At 33.5% G+C, this 20,000-nt stretch overlaps 1 protein-coding gene across 1 annotated transcript in view; it reads right to left on the bottom strand.

The window, feature by feature from the left end:
- tmem117 (transmembrane protein 117) overlaps nucleotides 1-20,000 on the bottom strand; it is a 67,544-nt gene that overhangs the window by 36,460 nt on the left and 11,084 nt on the right. Inside the window, exon 3 of the mRNA XM_016248856.1 lies at nucleotides 978-1,110. Coding sequence (XP_016104342.1) covers nucleotides 978-1,110 — 133 coding nt within the window. The remainder of the gene's footprint in view (nucleotides 1-977; nucleotides 1,111-20,000) is intronic.

Below are 20,000 nucleotides of genomic sequence, written 5' to 3'. Positions count from 1 at the left end.
TCTTTAAGCTGGTTCTTTTATATCAATCTATTTCAAAAGTCCCTACAGTTATGTAGCCTGTTTTACAAACGAATACATCTCATGGGCTGCTTCGTTTAACTAAATCACTCAAAAAGAGTCATAAATCAGACTCAAACACACTCAAAAGATTTGAATCCCTGAGTCATCTGTTTAAATCAATCAGCAGTACTGGATACTACTAAACCATACAATGACAATAAATAAACATCTTTCTGTTGCATTTCTGCACACGACAACAAACATGACGAACGATCAATGCTGTCTGATTCAGTAATGATTCTTTTAGCTGGTTCTTTATTATGAATCGTTCAAAAATACTCACAAATCAATCTTGAACTCTATGGTTATTATGTAGTCTGATTAACGAACAAATGCATCTCATGAGCTGGTTTGATCGAAAAGAATCATAAATCAGACGCACTTAAAAGATTTGAATCCCTGAGTCATCCATTCGAATCAATCAGTTTACTGAACCATACAACTGCATTAAATGATCTTCTTTCTGTTGCATTTCTGCACACAACAAACTTACAGAACGATCAGTGTAGTCTGATTCAGTAAAGATTCTTTCAGTTGGTTCTTTTTAATGAATCACCCAAAAAAAAAAAACTCACAAATCAGTTGTTATGTAAGATGAATTATGAACAAATACATCTCATGAGTTGGTTCGTTCAACTGAATCACTCAAAAAGCATCATGATTCAGCCCCAAACACACTCAAAGATTTGAACCACCAGTCATCCATTTGAATCAATCAGCGGTTCTGGACTCATTTACTATCATCTAATAGTTACGAACAATTACTGGGACTTTCTAAAAAGAATGAAAGAATCATTAATGGAATTAAAGAGCCAGAAATCGTTAAACTCCTTACAAGGGCCATCCCTAATCAGAAAAGCTGGGAGGAGGGAATGAAGGAACAATTTTTTTCTAATTAAAGACAAGATATCTCTTACCCCATCCGTCCGCTCATGAGCAGAATGAGGTTATAGATGTGAGAGAAGATGAAGAGCGAGAGAATCGTGCTGAAAAACATGGTCATCCAAGAGCCGTGGTCCTCACGAAACATCTTCAGACGCAGGAGACGACCTAAGACGGCAAAGAGAAACCACATTTAACATTTAAAGCAATAAGAGTAGTGCATGTGTCGCGATGCTTGACACATAAGATCATGATGATGTGTATGCGATAAGAGACACTTATACCACTACATTTTAACATACTTATACATTATTATGTTTTTAAATGAGTTTTTATTTCTATAATTTCAGTTTTTATTTTTTAGAAATTGCTATGCACTTTTTGAACTTGTATTAGTTTTTGTTCTTTTAAAATATTACTATTTAAGCTTAATTTATTTTTTATTTAGTTAAGTTTTTTAAAGTTAGTGCTTCAACCATGGCAACATTTCTTTCTTTCTTTTTTAATTATAGTTTTATAAACTTCAACACATTACAACAAAATTCTGAAAGTTAGTGAACTAAATCTGTTTATTTAAATGTAGCTAAAATACATTGATTGCAACCACTTAGCTTAAAAAAATTAGTAAATTCAATGAATCAGGGCTGCACGATAAAGGTTAAACTAATAATCAAGATGATTTTACCCAAAAATTCTAATCATGTTTATTAATCACTATGATTGAATATATTATAGAATTATTGCACTTTCACAACAAATTAAGAAAACATCAACCAGGGTTAAAATTTAAATTTAAATGATTAAAAAATATTTTTGTTTAAAATAAAATAACTATTTATTTATTCAATCAAAAAAAAGTTCTCATTTTAATTCTATTTGACTTGATGCACTAAAATCTGGAATAAATAAATACACAACACTGACTTTTCCTCTCAAAAAGCTAAAACAGTAAAAATACCTCATATTAAGTAGACGAATTCACAAATGATGTTAATGTTTTTTTCTATTAAAACAACAAAATGTGCATGTATTCATACAACACAGTCGAGATTCATGTTTGGATATGTTGCAGTAAATAAAAACTATGAACCTACAGAAAATAGAAGAATACAGAGAAAGAAGGGCCAACTGAAATCTAATTTTCATTACGTTTTTTATCAAATATTTATATATTATGTTAGCTTCATGCCTTTTACCAAAAATGTTTCTATAGATGTGAGAGAAGATGAAGAGCGAGAGAATCGTGCTGAAAAACATGGTCATCCAAGAGCCGTGGTCCTCACGAAACATCTTCAGACGCAGGAGACGACCTAAGACGGCAAAGAGAAACCACATTTAACATTTAAAGCAATAAGAGTAGTGCATGTGTCGCGATGCTTGACACATAAGATCATGATGATGTGTATGCGATAAGAGACACTTATACCACTACATTTTAACATACTTATACATTATTATGTTTTTAAATGAGTTTTTATTTCTATAATTTCAGTTTTTATTTTTTAGAAATTGCTATGCACTTTTTGAACTTGTATTAGTTTTTGTTCTTTTAAAATATTACTATTTAAGCTTAATTTATTTTTTATTTAGTTAAGTTTTTTAAAGTTAGTGCTTCAACCATGGCAACATTTCTTTCTTTCTTTTTTAATTATAGTTTTATAAACTTCAACACATTACAACAAAATTCTGAAAGTTAGTGAACTAAATCTGTTTATTTAAATGTAGCTAAAATACATTGATTGCAACCACTTAGCTTAAAAAAATTAGTAAATTCAATGAATCAGGGCTGCACGATAAAGGTTAAACTAATAATCAAGATGATTTTACCCAAAAATTCTAATCATGTTTATTAATCACTATGATTGAATATATTATAGAATTATTGCACTTTCACAACAAATTAAGAAAACATCAACCAGGGTTAAAATTTAAATTTAAATGATTAAAAAATATTTTTGTTTAAAATAAAATAACTATTTATTTATTCAATCAAAAAAAAGTTCTCATTTTAATTCTATTTGACTTGATGCACTAAAATCTGGAATAAATAAATACACAACACTGACTTTTCCTCTCAAAAAGCTAAAACAGTAAAAATACCTCATATTAAGTAGACGAATTCACAAATGATGTTAATGTTTTTTTCTATTAAAACAACAAAATGTGCATGTATTCATACAACACAGTCGAGATTCATGTTTGGATATGTTGCAGTAAATAAAAACTATGAACCTACAGAAAATAGAAGAATACAGAGAAAGAAGGGCCAACTGAAATCTAATTTTCATTACGTTTTTTATCAAATATTTATATATTATGTTAGCTTCATGCCTTTTACCAAAAATGTTTCTGATAGTTTTAGTTAACAACAGTAACCCCGCGGAAACACATTTTCTGTTCGTATCGGCACAACCTTCACTGATCCAGACATGATAATTAGTACCTGGAAAGCTCCATACAACTAATCATCTCTGCAACCTGTAATTTCTGCTGATTGAACCGTCTGTCCACACGTCGAGCGCCAGGTTTTGCCTCACAGACCCAATGAACCTTTCATATTTTCCTCAACAGCAATCGATCCTCAGAACTGCTGTTTTGGTTTCATGAAGAGGCCTACATCATTACAGCGGCGTTATTCATGACCTGCGAGGAAATTTCCATTATTTTCCTTCACCTGAAGGATCAAATGACAGTAGGGAACATCTTTCTTTGTCTCTGGCTCTCTTTCAGAGCGTGAGATTGATTCAGATGTCGGGGAAGTCGCCCTGAATGCTTAATCGCGCCCTTCAGCATCTGTCACGGAGGTGATCTCGGTCCTGCGAGTGGAGAGGAAGGTTTCACGGCTTTCCAGTGTCTGTTTAAAGTGATTAAAGACGACTAAAGTTAAAGACGGTGTCAGTAGCACTTACACGGACCGAGTCTGATCATTACACACGCGTGGAGCATTTTAACTACGCTAAAGGCCTTCCTTCACTCTAAAATAATGCTGGGTTAAATACAACCCAGCAATAGCTGGGTTTGTCTCTTTTTAACCCAGCGCTGGGTTATATTTAACCCAGCATTTTTTTGAGTGTTTCTGAAACCTATAGTCAGCTGCCTTGGCGTGTACACCCTACATAGGGAGCATCTTAACTGAGATTTGGAGCACACTACATAGGCAGCAACTCAGTGGAGATTTGATTCTTACTCAGTATATCCGTCTTGTTTTCCAGCACAAATATCTAAGCGTTCATAAATCAGGATACATTTACTGGAGAAGCACAATTACATCAGATATTTTTCTCAAAATTAAATCAATTTGGGACTGAAACAAGAAACATATCTGCCAATGGGATCAGAAAAATAACAGTTTTTCCATTGTACTAATGTTATTAATGGGGTCAGAAAAACTCAAATTCAATTTATTTTTCTGACTCCACTGGAAGTAAACACCCACTACATTTTTCTCAGTATTTTTGTCTTGCATTCCAGTAAAACACCTAAACATACTTAAATCAGACAAGCAAAATTACATAAGGTATAAAATTGTGTTTTTTTTTTAATGAAGTAACTTTATGCTTAGATCAAGAACAAATATCTGCAAATGGTAGATATTTGTTCTTGTTTTAAGTATAAACTCACATTATTTATTTATTCATTAGTATTTTTGTCTTGTTTTTCATTAAAATATTTAAACATCCTTAAATCAAGATACATTTATTTGAGAGGCAAAATGACTTAAGATATAAACTCTTGTTTTCTAAACAATAATAATAATAATACAAATGTTTTCCCATTGAATAAAGTTTATTTTTCCATCCCCATTGACAGACATTTGTTCTTGTCTTAAGCAAAAACTTACTTGTTTTATGAAAAAAATGCATCAACAATAAGACTTAATATCTTACATTTCCAGAACATGTATCTTGATTTAAGAATGTTCAGATATTTGTACAGAAAAAAACAACAAAAACAATAAGTAATTTTGCAGCATTATATACAGTATAAGCATATTGAGGTGATAACAACACAATACTCTAATAAACATAAAAAGATACACAAATAATAAACGTTTATTATTGAAATCCATCATCTTATTGCAATGCATTCTGGGATGATCTTCTTTGCAATTTCAATACATGCCTTTTGTTTTCTTCCCTGTGAACGTTACAGTATGTTTCGTAATACACTGAACCGGATGAGATCAAGGACATTTTGATTCCTTAATCATCCACGACCCATAATCTTCACATCTGCGTTCCCATTTTTGCGCTCTCCATCAGAAATGAAATTTGCCCTTTTGGATGCTTCAATCGTTTCAGGAAAGATTCAGTTCGTTCAGTTATCAGTGAATCATCAAGAAAACTCTCTCAAAGTGAATTATTTATTCGCAAAGCTTTCTGAAAGTTGCATCACGTCTCGGCCAGACAGAAAAATCTAATTTGGAGTCAGTAAAAAAGTAGTTCTGCTAAATGAAAATATCCAAGTCTCACACACACACACACACACACACACACACACACTGAGAGAGAGAGAGTTTTCACCTCACAGTTTGTTTTTCTAGCACTAGTGTGTTTGTTTAGCAGCTGACGGTTAATTTTTCAGCCTCTTTACAGCTTGTGAGCTTCTTTCCCAGATACTGACATTCTCCTGTCAGCGATCCGGCGCCGAGCGATTCATCTCTCCATTAGATCCGCGCTCGGGGCCACAGACCGGCCAACCTGAATCAGCAGTAATATATTACGCATATTGTGGCAAAGAGAGGAAGCGTCCTGCTCATTAGAGCTGAACATTTCCATCTGTCCCGCTAACCCTGTCAAACTCACTTTAACTAACAGCGGCCCCAAGAACAAGTCGCCGTAATTATTCCTTTAGCAGCTTCGTCTAATTACCAATGAATGTTACCATAGTAATTCCTGGATGAGACAGCCTTGGCATTTACATTAGCATGCACACATGCATACATTCAATGCATGGCGTATTTTTATCTTGTTTTCCAGCACAAATATCTAAACACTGCAATATGCTGCACACACAAAAAAAATGCTGTCAGTCGGGATTGAAAAGCTACATGACATTCTGCATGCATCCTGCCAATAAATGCCAGAAAGTATGCAAATATATGGAAAACTGCCAAAAGAACATATTTGTAATAAGTACTGTTGTGTTGTTTTTTATTAAAATATCTAAATATTCAAGACAAGACCAATTTCCTTGAGAAGCAAGACTGCATAAGATCCCAACTAGTTTTTATTATAAACACATTACAAAAAAAAAAAGAAGAAAAAAAAAGAAATCAGTGCCAGTGCAGTAAGACAAAATACTCTCATTTTAAAATTGCTGCTTCTCAAGTAAATGTATCTAGTTTTTTAAGACATTTTTACTAGAAAACATATAGAAACAAACTAATTAAAAACTCATTAAGGAGCAATTTGCATATGCAATGGAAAAAAAAATCGCACAAATCGCAATTCAGTGCAGTTACTCAAAAAGCATCAGTCAGGTTCTCAATGCTGCAATTAACAAAGGCAAGTAAATATTTATTTTAAAAAACTGTGTTTTTCAGGCTGAATTAACTGCAGAATGCTGGAAGAAATGCATGTAAATTACAGAATAAGTTAAGTGTTCAGTGTAGAATGTACTATGTAGTATGTAGTATGCAGTATGCACAGCATGCACACTGCAGAATAAGTGTTCATAAATGGTGTGTAGAATGTACTATGTAGTGTGCAGTATGCAGTGTGTACAGCATGTAGACTGCAGAATAAGTATTCATAAATGGTGTGAAGAATGTAACGCATACATTGCATATGTAGTGTGCAGTATGTAGTGTATTTAGTGTGTACAGCATGTAGACTGCAGAATAAGTGTTCATAAATGGTGTGAAGAATGTACTATGTAGTGTGAAGTATGTAGTGTATGCAGTATGCACAGCATGTAGACTGCAGAATAAGTGTTCTTAAATGGTGTTTAGAATGTACTATGTAGTATGTAGTGTGCAGTATGTAGTGTATGCAGTATGCACAGCATGTAGACTGCAGAATAAGTGTTCATAAATGGTGTGTAGAATGTACCATGTAGTATGTAGTGTGCAGTATGTAGTGTATGCAGTATGCACAGCATGTAGACTGCAGAATAAGTGTTCATAAATGGTGTGTAGAATGTACTATGTAGTATGTAGTGTGCAGTATGTACTGTATGCAGTATGCACAGCATGTAGACTGCAGAATAAGTGTGTAGAATGTACTATGTAGTGTGCAGTATGTAGTGTATGCAGTATGCACAGCATGTAGACTGCAGAATAAGTGTTCTTAAATGGTGTGTAGAATGTACTATGTACTATGTAATGTGCAGTATGCAGTGCGTACAGCATGTAGTCTGCAGAATAAGTGTTCATAAATTTACATTTACATTTACATTTAGTCATTTAGCAGACGCTTTTATCCAAAGCGACTTACAAATGAGGACAATGGAAGCAATCAAAATCAACAAAAGAGCAATGATATGCAAGTGCTATAACAAGTCTCAGTTAGTTTAACGCAGTAATTACAATTATTACAACACCATGTGACAAGTACTATTTGGTAATTTTCTTGTGTAGATTTTCAACACAATATTGCAAGTGTCCTCTTTTTTTCTTCAGTATTTCATTGACAATAACTGATTGTCAAGGTATATATTAATTTGCTATCAGCTATGTTTGGTTCATGGGTTGCGATATTTTTATGATTTGAATATATTCAAATTTGAAGTTAACCTGATCAAGGAAATAATGTGACTGAAATTATGAAAATCAACAATCAAAATGGTGAAACTGTCTCTTTTTTTAACATTTGAAATAACTAGAATGCTGGTTCTCTTATCTTTTCAGGGCATATTTAATATTAACACAGATTGGAGTTTTGCATAACATCTATTAAAATCACCTAAATTAATTTTAAGGCAGAATAATGATTAAAAAATTCCTTTCTTGACTGTGCTGAGAACATCACAATGATATCTGCAAAAATATGATTCTTAAAATTATTTTAAAACAATCACTGTACATACATGTCCATAACATAGATTACAATTTCACCAAGAAGAATATCATTCCCTTGTAATACCAAAAGGGTGTTTAATATTTAAGCTTGCCAACTACCGTACACTTATGAAAAACATTATAGGCTATAAACTGAAACCAAGCCATTTTGATGTGAAATGCACCCCCAATTATAAAATGACCCATATAGTTGTCAGAATTGCCAATTAGTTATCAAATTGTTGTGTCGTGATATTTATATGGTGCTAAATGTTGTGAACAATGTAGTATGTAGCATGCAGTATGTAGTGTATGCAAGACGATATAGTTTTACATTAATTTATTGACAAATAATGGCAAGAAAATGCATTCTTCTTCAAATACTAGAAGAAAAATCCTCTTTTTAGACTTTAAAATATTGCTATGATTTAAAGTGCATTCATAAAGAACAAACTGTACAAACACTTTTATCACAGCAGCATCAGCTGTCATCGAGGAAATGGAGATGGACTTGAAGATATGAGCACAAACCCAGAGAGACGTTTGAAATGCGTCCAACCCGTCACGGCGAATAGTCAGATAAACACTTCTGCTTTATAGAGACGTTCAGCGCAAGGCCTCACAGACGCTTCTGAACGCCTTCATTTGCAATGAGACGCTTAGACTGAAATGGGGATGATGTACGCTGGATGAAACGGCCGTTTCTGATTTTCTGAAGGTAATGTCTACATATTCGTGCCAATCAGAAACGCAGCATGACGGGTCACATCACAGACATTAACCGAGTTCAGACAGATTCTCCAACATCGGCGTCGTGATCATCCTCTGAAACAACATATTAGCAACACGAAACCCCTGCGAGGATCCATCAGCATCAAACTCACACCTCATTTGGCCCATGTTCTCAGCTCAACCCTTCTGCTTAACCTCTTTAGCCTGTTAACTAACCGTCTGTCTCCATGGAAACCATGACGTTGAGTGATAAAACTGCTGTAAAGTGCTGACAAGATCTCGCAACCTGGGACGAACGGGTGAGATGATTTATGACACACTTCTTATTTTATTCCCTGACATAAGGAAAATGTGTCCTTTAGAGAAGCGTTTTATGATCATTATTTATGAGCTCATATTCTGTACTATGCAGTATGCAGTATGTAGTGTGTGTGTGTGGAGTGTGTTTTCTTTAGTGTACTGAGCATAATCTGCAGTGTGTAGTGTACAGCATGTAGAATGCAGAATAAGTTGGTGTTCATAAGAAGAATGAAGTATGCAGTGACGTATGTAGAATGAAGTATGTAGAGTGCAATTTGTTGAACAATGTTAGTGTGTATGTAATGTGTTTTCTATAGTTTATAGAGTCTAATCTAGTGTACAACATGTAGATTGTACAGTAAGTGGGTGTTCATAAATGGTGCGTAGAATGAAGTATGTAGTGTGCAATAAGTTTTATAATGCATGCAGTATGTAGTGTTTTCTATAGAGTATCAAGAATAAAGTATGTAGTGTGCAGTATGTAGTGTGGTCTGTTTTCTATTGTGTACAGTGTAATCTGCAGTGTGTAGTGTACAGCATGTAGATTAAGATGTTCATGTTCATAAATGATGTGTAGTATGTAATGTGCACTATGTAGTATAGAATGTAGTGTACAGTATGCAGTGTGATTTCTATAGTGTGTAATGTACAATGTGTATTGTAAAGCGTGGAGATTGCAGAATATGTTAGTATTCATAAATAATGTATAGAATGAAGTATGTAGCATGTAGTGTGCATCATGCAGAAAATAATGCAGTGAGCAATATGCAGTGTAGATCATTTTCTAGTGTATAGAGTCTGATGTGCAGTTCGTAGTGTACAGAATGTAGATCGCAGAATAACTTTGTACTCATAAATTGTGTAGAAAATATGTAGTATGTAGCGTGTTTGTTAGTGTTTTGATTATAATGTGCAATGTGTAGTGTTCGTAGTGCATGTAGATTGCGGAATATGTTAGAGTTCAGAAAAAAGTGTGTAGAATGAAGTATGTAGTATGTAGAATATGATGTATTGTGTGTATTGTGCAGTATGTAGAATATAGTGTGGAGTATTTCATGTGTTTTCTATAGCATACAGAATGTAGATTTTAAAACATGTTAGTTTGTGTATTGTGCAGTATGTAGCGTGTGTGTAGTGTGTTTTCTATAGTGTGTAGAGCATAATGTAGTATACAGCATGTAGATTACAGAATGAGTTAGAGTTAATAAATGCTATGTAGATGTATGTAGTATTTAGCGTGCAGTATGTAGTGTATGTAGTGTGTACAGCAGAATGTAGATTGCAGAATAAGTTAGAGTTAATAAATGTGTGTAGAACAATGTATGTAGTGTGTAGAATACAATGTAGTGTGTAGTGTGCATTGTGCATGTGCAGTCTTTAGTGTGTAGTATGCACCGGGATAAAACCAGGCTTCTATTGATGTGAGATTCTGTGTGTATGTATGTGTGTGTGTGTGTGTCCGTCCCTCACTGTCTATCAGCATGTATTCCACTTCAGCTTCTCACAGCACAATATCAGAGACAATAACAGATGATTACTGACAACCTCGCACACTACTGAGGGAAGTTTCTCAGGTCATAATGACACACACTAACAAACAATCATTCTGAAACTCAATAGAACTACAGACAAAAGCTCCAGGACTAAACGTGGACAATTTGCACACTGGCTGTGTTCTCAATAGCTCACTACCATATACTCTGTACATGTATTCTGTACACAGTATTTTCTGTAAGTATGGAACACCTAAATGAGACACTATATTTGCAAAAAAGCTGTAAATAAAAGTGCAGTATGCAACTTTTTGATGTATTATTTGATCAGACTGACAGATTTGTGGGAAACTGTACGATTTTAAGCCCAGAATGAGATGCCTAATAAAGAATCATGACAAAAGCCAAACAGTATTGATCGTAATTACGTTCACTGTACATTGAGTTCATCTGCATTTAGTCAGTTGAGGTTGATAAAGAAAGGAAATAAAGTCTGACTGCTTTCAGCGGTTTATGAGGTGATGAGTTTGTGCAACCGAATCATTCTCTGTGGCGCTATGAGAATAATAAAACACAGATCAAATATCAATCAAACACCTGATGTGCATCTTCTGCTCTTCATTTCCCTGCACAAGTGCAGTGGTTCATTATAACAGCGTGTTTTCAGAGCTGATGCGATACTCATGAACTGGGAGTTTAATGTAACTTTATTCACATCAGTGTTATTTCATTGAGATACTATTATAGGTTTTATTAATATTTTGAACTCGTTTTTTTATATATATTTTCCATTTCTATTTTAGTAAAGTTTTAACAATTTTGCTGTGTTTTTTTATTTGCATTGTTTTTGTAATATCTATACAGTTTAATTAATTTTAATAATCATTCATTATAATTGTGAAGTAAACAGAATTAGGGCTGCAAAACGATTAGTCGCGATTAATCGATTCAAAATCAAAGTTTATGTTTACATACTATATGTGTGTACTGAGTGTGTATATTTATTATGTATACAGTATATAAATACACACACATACATATATACAGAATATTAAGGAAAAATATGTTAGATTTATATGTAAAATATTTCTACTGATACATATTATAAATAATATACAAGTGTTTACATACAATACATACAAATATTTGTTTAAATATATACACATATACAGTATGTGTGTGTATTTATATATACATAATAAATATACAGAGTACACACACACATTATTATGTAAACATACACTTTTATTTCGAATTGATTAATCACGACTAATCGTTTTGCAGCCCTAAAAAGAATCAAAATAAAACATTAAACATTTGATGCTTACCTGCATGTCATGAGACCATTATTGACGTTGTTAAATTATTGAAATATTAAAGGCAGGGTAGAGGATTTCGAAGAGGTTAGCAATAGCAGGGTAGCTTTGAAAGCATACGATCCCACCCTCCCTGCAAATCACTCTCCAAAGCCACGCCTCCTCCAAAACACATGACCACACACAGGCAGAGCAGAGGCTAACCAGCGGTACGATGAGAGATGAATGCAGCGCTGTCAGATTACCTCATGTCTCATTCACCGCTGAGAAAACTACAGTGCAAAGTGCATAATATTACAATAATAACGCCTCCATTCTCACTTGCTCTGCAATAGCGCAATGCAATGCGCTGAATATGTATCATGTTTGTGTGAACAGGGAGCACTGTTCCTTTCTATCACTGTTCTGTTCTATTCCTTGGATCGAGGAATATATTTGGACAGATATTTTATGGTCCTACACCTTCCACAGATGATACAAATGAATACATTTAAACCACTGCTATCGGGATGTGAACCAGCAAACAGAAACAAATCATCTACCCTGCCTTTAACTGAAAATTTCAGGGGTTCTTCAAGTAACTATTTTATTTACAAAGAAAATTGGAAATGCACTACACTGCAAAAACTTGATTCTCTTACTCTTGTTAAGTTTAAATGCACTAATGAAGCACAATCTAATTAAATATGCACTAATTTGCACGCATTTACAGAAAATAAATCTGAACATTCGAAAAAGCCTGGTTAAAATGTTCTTTCATTTTGTTGATATATTAGAGTTAAAGGTATTTACAGAGGGAATTTTTTTATATCTATTTTCATCACTGTATAAATCAGAAAATGCTGTCAACAGACAGAAAAGAAATGACATTTTTTGGAATTAAATGTTGTATAAATCAGTGTGAAAGATTTTTTTCTTGATCTTCAATCAAAATTAATCTATTTTAGAGTCAAAAGGACTTAATATATTAAGTCTTGTTTTCTGGGGAAAAAAATTATCAAAATAAGTGAATTTTTGCTTAAAACAAGAACAAATATCTGCCAATGGGGTGAGAAAAATAAATGTACTTAAAAGGGAAAACTAGATTATTTTTCTGAACTTTTCAGAAAACAGGGATGATCTTGATATTTTAGTAATTTTGCATCCCAAGTACATGTCTCTTGATTTATGAATGCTTACATATTTGTACTGGAAAACAAGACAAAAATACTGAGGAAGAACATTATTTTTTGCAGTGTAACGAAATATATATATCACTAGAATAGCCTCATAATCTCTCAAAAGTAGGACCTTCCCAGCAGCACTTGAGGCATCAGAGCACATGAGTCTTGTGTCCTGATAGATGCCACCCTCTGGTGGAAGCCATCACACACTGCTGGAGCAGCACAGGTTCAGTATGAGAAACACATCTGATGTTATAAAACAGACACACACTCACACAAACACACACACTTTGACTGATGATACCGTGTATTTTCCGAGCAGACGTTTCGGTCTGTCAATACAATTCCTCTGTACGTCAATCACCCTGAACGGCAAGCTGGAAAACACCAACACAGCTAGATCTACACCACACCAGCACATGACAGCAGTGCTAGTGAAGCGACTCAGAAACTGTAGTTCTCAAAGCATTTCAACTAGTGCAACTACATACAAGCTGCTCTGAAAAGGTAGTTTGTGACACTATAAGCTCCTAACAATGATACTGAGGATATATATCACTTCAGTACCTATCAAATGATATAATGCAAAAAACAGTTAGGTTGACAGTATTAAACCTGAACAACAGATTTACATTAAAAGCATCTACTTAAGGCAAGACCGCACAGGTGAACAGGGTTTAAAAAATGAACTAACCATATAACCATACTTCTCTAGCTGATTTAGAACTGTAAACATTTATTGTATTAATATTTTCTGAAATGCTAAGTTTAAATGCACTAATGAGGCACAATCTAACTAAATATGCACTAATTTAAACACGCATTTCCAGAAAATAAATCTGAACACAGGAAAAAGCCTGGTTCAAAAATTTCTTTCATTTTGTTGATATATTAGAGTTAAAGGTTTTTACAGAGAGGATTTTTGATATCTATTTTCATCACTCCAGAAATCAGAAAATACCGTCAACAGCCAAAAAAAATTTAATTTTCACTATGTTTTTTAGGAATGAAATGTTGTATAAATCAGTGTGAATGATTTATGAACAAACCCCTCAGTAAAAACCTTCAGAATATAGAGAGGAACGAAACTGTAAGTTTTGGTGTATGTAAGTGCTGCTGAAGTGGAGAAACAAACTCATTTTGAGTCTTTAAAAATATGTGTTGTAATTGAAATCTACAGACACAAATAGATGACGTGCAATAATAAAACCAGTGTGAATCATATGAACAAACACTTCAGTAAAAAGCTTCAGAATATAGCTAAGAATAAAATTGCTAAGTTTGGTGTATGTAAGTGCTGCTGAAGTGGAGAAGAAACTCTTTAAAGATATAGACGCAAATAGATAAAGTGTCATAAAATAAACACTTAAATATGTATTTTGGATGTTTTCTTTCCACTAGTCTGAAAAGCCCAAACTAGCCAAAAACTCAAAGTTGACCAGTGCATGAGAACACAAAGTTTTTGCCTGTAGTGTCTTGTCTTTATTAAACTGCAAACATCCTAATTTATACAACAGAGTCAAAAACACAGTAACAAACAACATCATTTAACTATTTTGTTACCAAGATAAAATGGTAAAATTTTTGATAAAATTAAGATAAAATACAGCACAGGTACTTGATGAATCAAGTAATATTTAACTGAATCATTTAAACAAACTGATTCATTGGAACTGATGTTTTGGTGACTTGAAGCTGTAGTTCAGTTAGTTAATGCACAACCGATTTTCTACATCACTGAGCAATCACATCTTTTATCTAATATCTTAATAGCATTTTATACAAATATTCCATAGATAAAGTTCATACACTTACTGGCTCATATTTAATCAAACTTAGGGCTCATATGTAAATTGTATGCAAGGTTCAGTAGTGAAGTTTATTAATTTGGACGTGCTCAGCGAATTGCATTTTAATCTGAATTTAGCAAACTGTAGACATGCTGATGCTGTAGTTTAAGAAGTTACTTTTTACTTTTTAATGCAGTGATTTTATCCATCAGCATCACAGTTGCAGAGCGAGTAAGGACTGTTTGACTAAAACATCAGTCTTGGAAAACTCCAGTCATTTCACTCCGATTATAGGGACAGTTAATGTTTAAGGTTAAGATTATGAAGAATTAACTAAAGGTAAAACTATTACAATTGTTTTCATTATTTGTTGTTCAGTAATTTAAATAAAACTGAAATAACATTAAATAAAATACAAACATGAGATGACAAACTTAAAACAAAAATGTAAACAAAAATTAGAAATTTTGCCCTGGCAAATAACTGAAATAAAATGTTTAAGTTGTAGTACAAAAAAAATACTAAAACTACAACAAAAATATTAAAGCTAAATATAAATATTTAAAAATACAAAAGCACATGACAAAATTTTAAAATAAAAAGAAAACTGCAAATATAAATTTAAAGGCTAATTCAAAATATTAATAAATACTATAATAGTACATAATAAATAAATACATACTAATAAAATAACATGGCTCCAGGATACACATTTTTTACTGGTGTTGGAAAAACATTCACAGACCTGCTGCTCAGATGTTTCAATAATCTCACATGTGTCTCCTCTAGAGTTTCAGAAGAGATTTCAACAGTGTCTCAAAATCTGCTCAAGACACCAAAGTCTGCAATCAAAAGTCAGAGATCTCAATATGAACTCAAGCAGTTCTCATCAAACGCCCTGAGCTGCTCCACATTCATTTCATAGCTCTAGACTCTCACTGGATGACGCCTAGTGACTCATTTGGGTCTTTTTATTTCTTCTGAGGTGAAAATTGTTTCCTCCGAGAGTTTTTTCAGCCGTCTTGAGTCTTTAAGCACCTCAACTTTTATTCTGCACGTCTATCTACGTCTGTGTCCAGATTGGCGTTCACTATCGCAGTGTGAGGAAACTGCAGTGCTGCGGATCGAGTCCAGCTGGAGAAACCAGGCATGAACACCAGAGACCTGCAGCTCTGCACCAGTTAACAGGAAAAATAATGACTGCGGCGCTTTCTCATTTACAGCAGCAGATTAGCAGGCCAAAGGTGGCCGGTTCGCACTCCAGAAGACGAGTTTTAAGGTTAAAGCACGTTCTTATAGGGCCTCGAAACGCTCCGGATATAAATACAGCCGACACAAAGCCAGATTCGGCCGTTTGTGCTGTAATTTAGGGCTGGTGAAGATGATTCTTTGCATCTGTGCAACATTCATTATAACGTGAGCTAAAAACAGTGTCGGGAGGCCCTCGAGGGCCCGCGGCCCCGCTGGGTGAATGTAGGCCGCCTCAGTGCAGCTCTTAACTAACTACCTCCGCCGGGTCTCGGTAGAATCACACCGGGAGAAAACTCATTCATCACATGCGATTTGCGCGCGGGTTCAGCGGCTGCACAAAGCCCGGCTGAGTCTCTAGAGGCGGTTTCCACGGAAACAGCGGTCACATCGATTAATCAGGACTGATGCGCGTTTCATTGTCTGCGTGGGTGCGAGACTCGACTGGAGACGCATACAGGTGCTTCTGATTCTCTCAGTGCTGTCATGCATGGAAAAGTCTGGAATAATTAGGGGTTTTTGATGATTTGGAAAGACGTTTCTTCTGCTCACCAAGGCTGCATTTATTTGATCAAAAATAAAGGAAATTTAAAAAAATATTATTAAAATGTAAAATGTGTTTTCTGTGTGAATGTATGTTAAACTGTAATGTATTTCTGTGATGCGCAGCTGTATTTTCAGCATCATTCCTCCAGTCTTCAGTGTCACATGATCTTCAGAAATCAGTATAATATGCTGATCTGCTGCTCAAGAAACATTTCTGATTATTATCAATGTTGAACACAGTTGTGCTGCACAATATTTTTGTGGAAACTGTGAAACATTTTATTTTTCAGGATTCACAGATGAATAGAAAGTTCAAAAGAACAGCATTTATTTGAAACAGAAATCTTTTGTAACTTTATGAATGTCTTAACTGTTGCTTTTGAACAATTTAACGTGTTCTTGGTGAATAAAAGTATAAAATTTCCTTACCCCATACGTTTGAATGGTAGTGTTGCATGATTTCCACAAAAACATTTCAACATTGCTAATAATCAGAAATGTTTCTTGAGCAGATCAGCATATTATACTGATTTCTGAAGATCATGTGACACTGAAGACTGGAGGAATGATGCTGAAAATACAGCTGCGCATCACTGAAATACATTACAGTTTAACACATATTCACATAGAAAACAGTCATTTTAAATTTTAATAATATTTCAAATTTTTACTGTATTTTTGATCAAATAAATCCAGCCTGGGTGAGCAGAAGAGACTTCTTTCAAAAACATAAAACACAAAAAAAAATATATTCCGAACCTTTGATCGGTAGTTTATGCAAATACTACCACAATCACAATCAATGCAGAGAATATCCCTCTAAAATGTCACTTATAAAGTCCTTGAAGACACATGTGCAGCCGAGCCTTTACTCAGCAGGTCAGATTCCTGCACTATGTTTCACATATTTGCTTCATGATGAATGAAGGACATTAATATCCAAAGCTCAAGAGACATTTTCCCAATTCTTCTTCTTAAATCGCCTCAAATATGTATTTGTGCACTTGAGTCACTCTTCTAATAGTGTAAATGTGATCAAGAGCTTCAAATGCTACAGCATCTTCTGGTGAAATTTTGGTGATTTTTAGTAGATGAATAAAACTGTAGTAGTTCATGTACAAACTACAGACAAACTACTGATTCAGCAAACTTTCAAGGTTTTGATCACAAAGTGTGGTTATGCATCTTTCTGACACTTGCTGTTATATTTTGACATTCACAGAAGTGTAAGAACAAACACTTTTGGGGTTGGTGTTTTACATAAATGTTACTGTGCAGTTTCTTTAGACACTACGATCACATGCAAGATCAATATGCAGAACTAAACCAGAGCTTCACTGATTTCAGAGCATCAGATCTGTTCACTGACTCAATGCTACCATCTACTGATGTCTACAAACACCTGAACATCGTCCTCTCAAATGAGATTCGGTTTGTTATATAGTGCAGGTTTATATAAAGAGGTTTAATTTGATGTCTATGCTCGTTAAAGCCTCGTGGAACAACATTTATCACACACTGTCAACAAGCATCAGGTTCATTTGATTCAGTTTTGATTCTGAATCATTGTTCATTGTCAATTTAGGGTTGTAACATTTTTTAATGTTTCTGAAAGAAATGTCTCCTGCTCTTAATACTGTGAAATATTATTGCAATTTTGTTTTAAATTTGAATATATTTGAATATTATATTTGAATTTAATATTTGAATTATTTCCATTTAATATATTTTAATTCCATTGCTCTAGTGTTTACTTGAAATAGAAATATTTTGTAACATTATAAATATCTTTACTGTCAATTTTGATAAATTTAATGCATATCAGGGTCATTGTAGTTAAACTAAAAACATAAAACTTGAAATAAAATAAAATACAGGCTATAAATCAAATAAAAAATATTCAAAGTAACTATTTCAACTAGTTGCCAGTGCAACATTTCTGATTTTCATTTACTTTAATTTGATGTACTTAAAAAAATAATTAAAAACAAAGCAACTATGAAAAATATTATTAATATTATATGTATTTATTATGTACATATTTAAAATTAAAATTAAAACAAATATAAAAATAAGAACTAATTCAAACTATTAACAAAAAATTATGCTAAAAGAACACTGATACATACCTCCTAAATAAAATTATTAATTTTACAAACAAAAAATAAAAATCTTTTAAAAATGTGAACAATGTAGGTGGCACTTGTTAAATATAATCATGTTTTTCATTAAATGACTAGAATAATTAATTATATTTCATAATTATATGCACTAATATGCAAACACACTGTGCACATATATATGCAGGTAAATTAGATTTGATTTCAGTTATATGTGTTTTTTTATTTTAGTTGTAGTTAAAGTTTTAGTAATTTTGCTGTGTTATTTTCATTTTATTAGTTCTAAAATATGTCTATATGTCGTTTTTATCAAGTTTGAGTTATTTTAACTACTTCAACTTAAAAAAAAAACATGAGAACTTTTGCTTGGCAACTTTTTTTTAATTAAATTAAATTTTATTTCAGTTAACATTTATTCTATTTCAAGGAGAGAAAAAAATTAGTTAACGATAATAACCCTGATGCTAACAAGAATTTAAAAAGTAAAAGAGGTCTAAAATGCACAAAAACTCAGGCCTTCTGACAGCCATTGTTTATCTAACGTCTGGATGTTTATTATTAATGACATTCATGTTCAGACTGAGCATGAGATGCATCATTTATCACACACACAGGTTATAAAGCACACTCGTGCTGTAATACTCCATGACAGGATCCAGATGCGTTTCCTCCAGCTGGAAGCAGAGAGCCGACAGAAGCTCTGACCCAACAGAACCCGTCAGCATCACAGATCCACAGAGAATCAGAAGATCCAGAGCATCTGACAGACCAAGCTACTGACCACAAACCAGATCAACACACCTGCATCAGCAGAACACGGACCAGACCACATACACTCAACCTGCGCTGACGTAGTAGCATTAAGCCCCGTTCACACCAATAACGATAACTATATTAGCTTTTACACCAAAAATGATAACTATATTAGCTTTTACACCAAAAATGATAACTATATTAGCATTCACACCAATAACAAAAATTATATTAGCGTTCACACCATAACGATAACTATAACAATGACTATATTAGCTTTCACACCAATAACGATAACTATATTAGCGTTCACACCATAATGATAACTATATTAGCGTTCACACCAATAACGATAACTATATTAGCATTCACACCAATAACGATAACTATATTACCGTTCACACCAATAACGGTAACTATATTACCGTTCACACAATAACGATAACTATATTAGCGTTTACATCAAAAATAACTACTATATTAGTGTTCACACTAATAACAAAAATTATATTAGCGTTCATACCAATAACGATAACTATAACAATGACTATATTAGCTTTCACACCAATAACGATAACTATATTAGCATTCACACCA

The sequence above is a fragment of the Sinocyclocheilus grahami genome, unplaced genomic scaffold (genome assembly GCF_001515645.1).
Source record: "Sinocyclocheilus grahami isolate Dianchi unplaced genomic scaffold, SAMN03320097.WGS_v1.1 scaffold895.1, whole genome shotgun sequence".
Taxonomy (NCBI): domain Eukaryota; kingdom Metazoa; phylum Chordata; class Actinopteri; order Cypriniformes; family Cyprinidae; genus Sinocyclocheilus; species Sinocyclocheilus grahami.
This window is presented reverse-complemented; position numbering and strand designations above follow the sequence as displayed.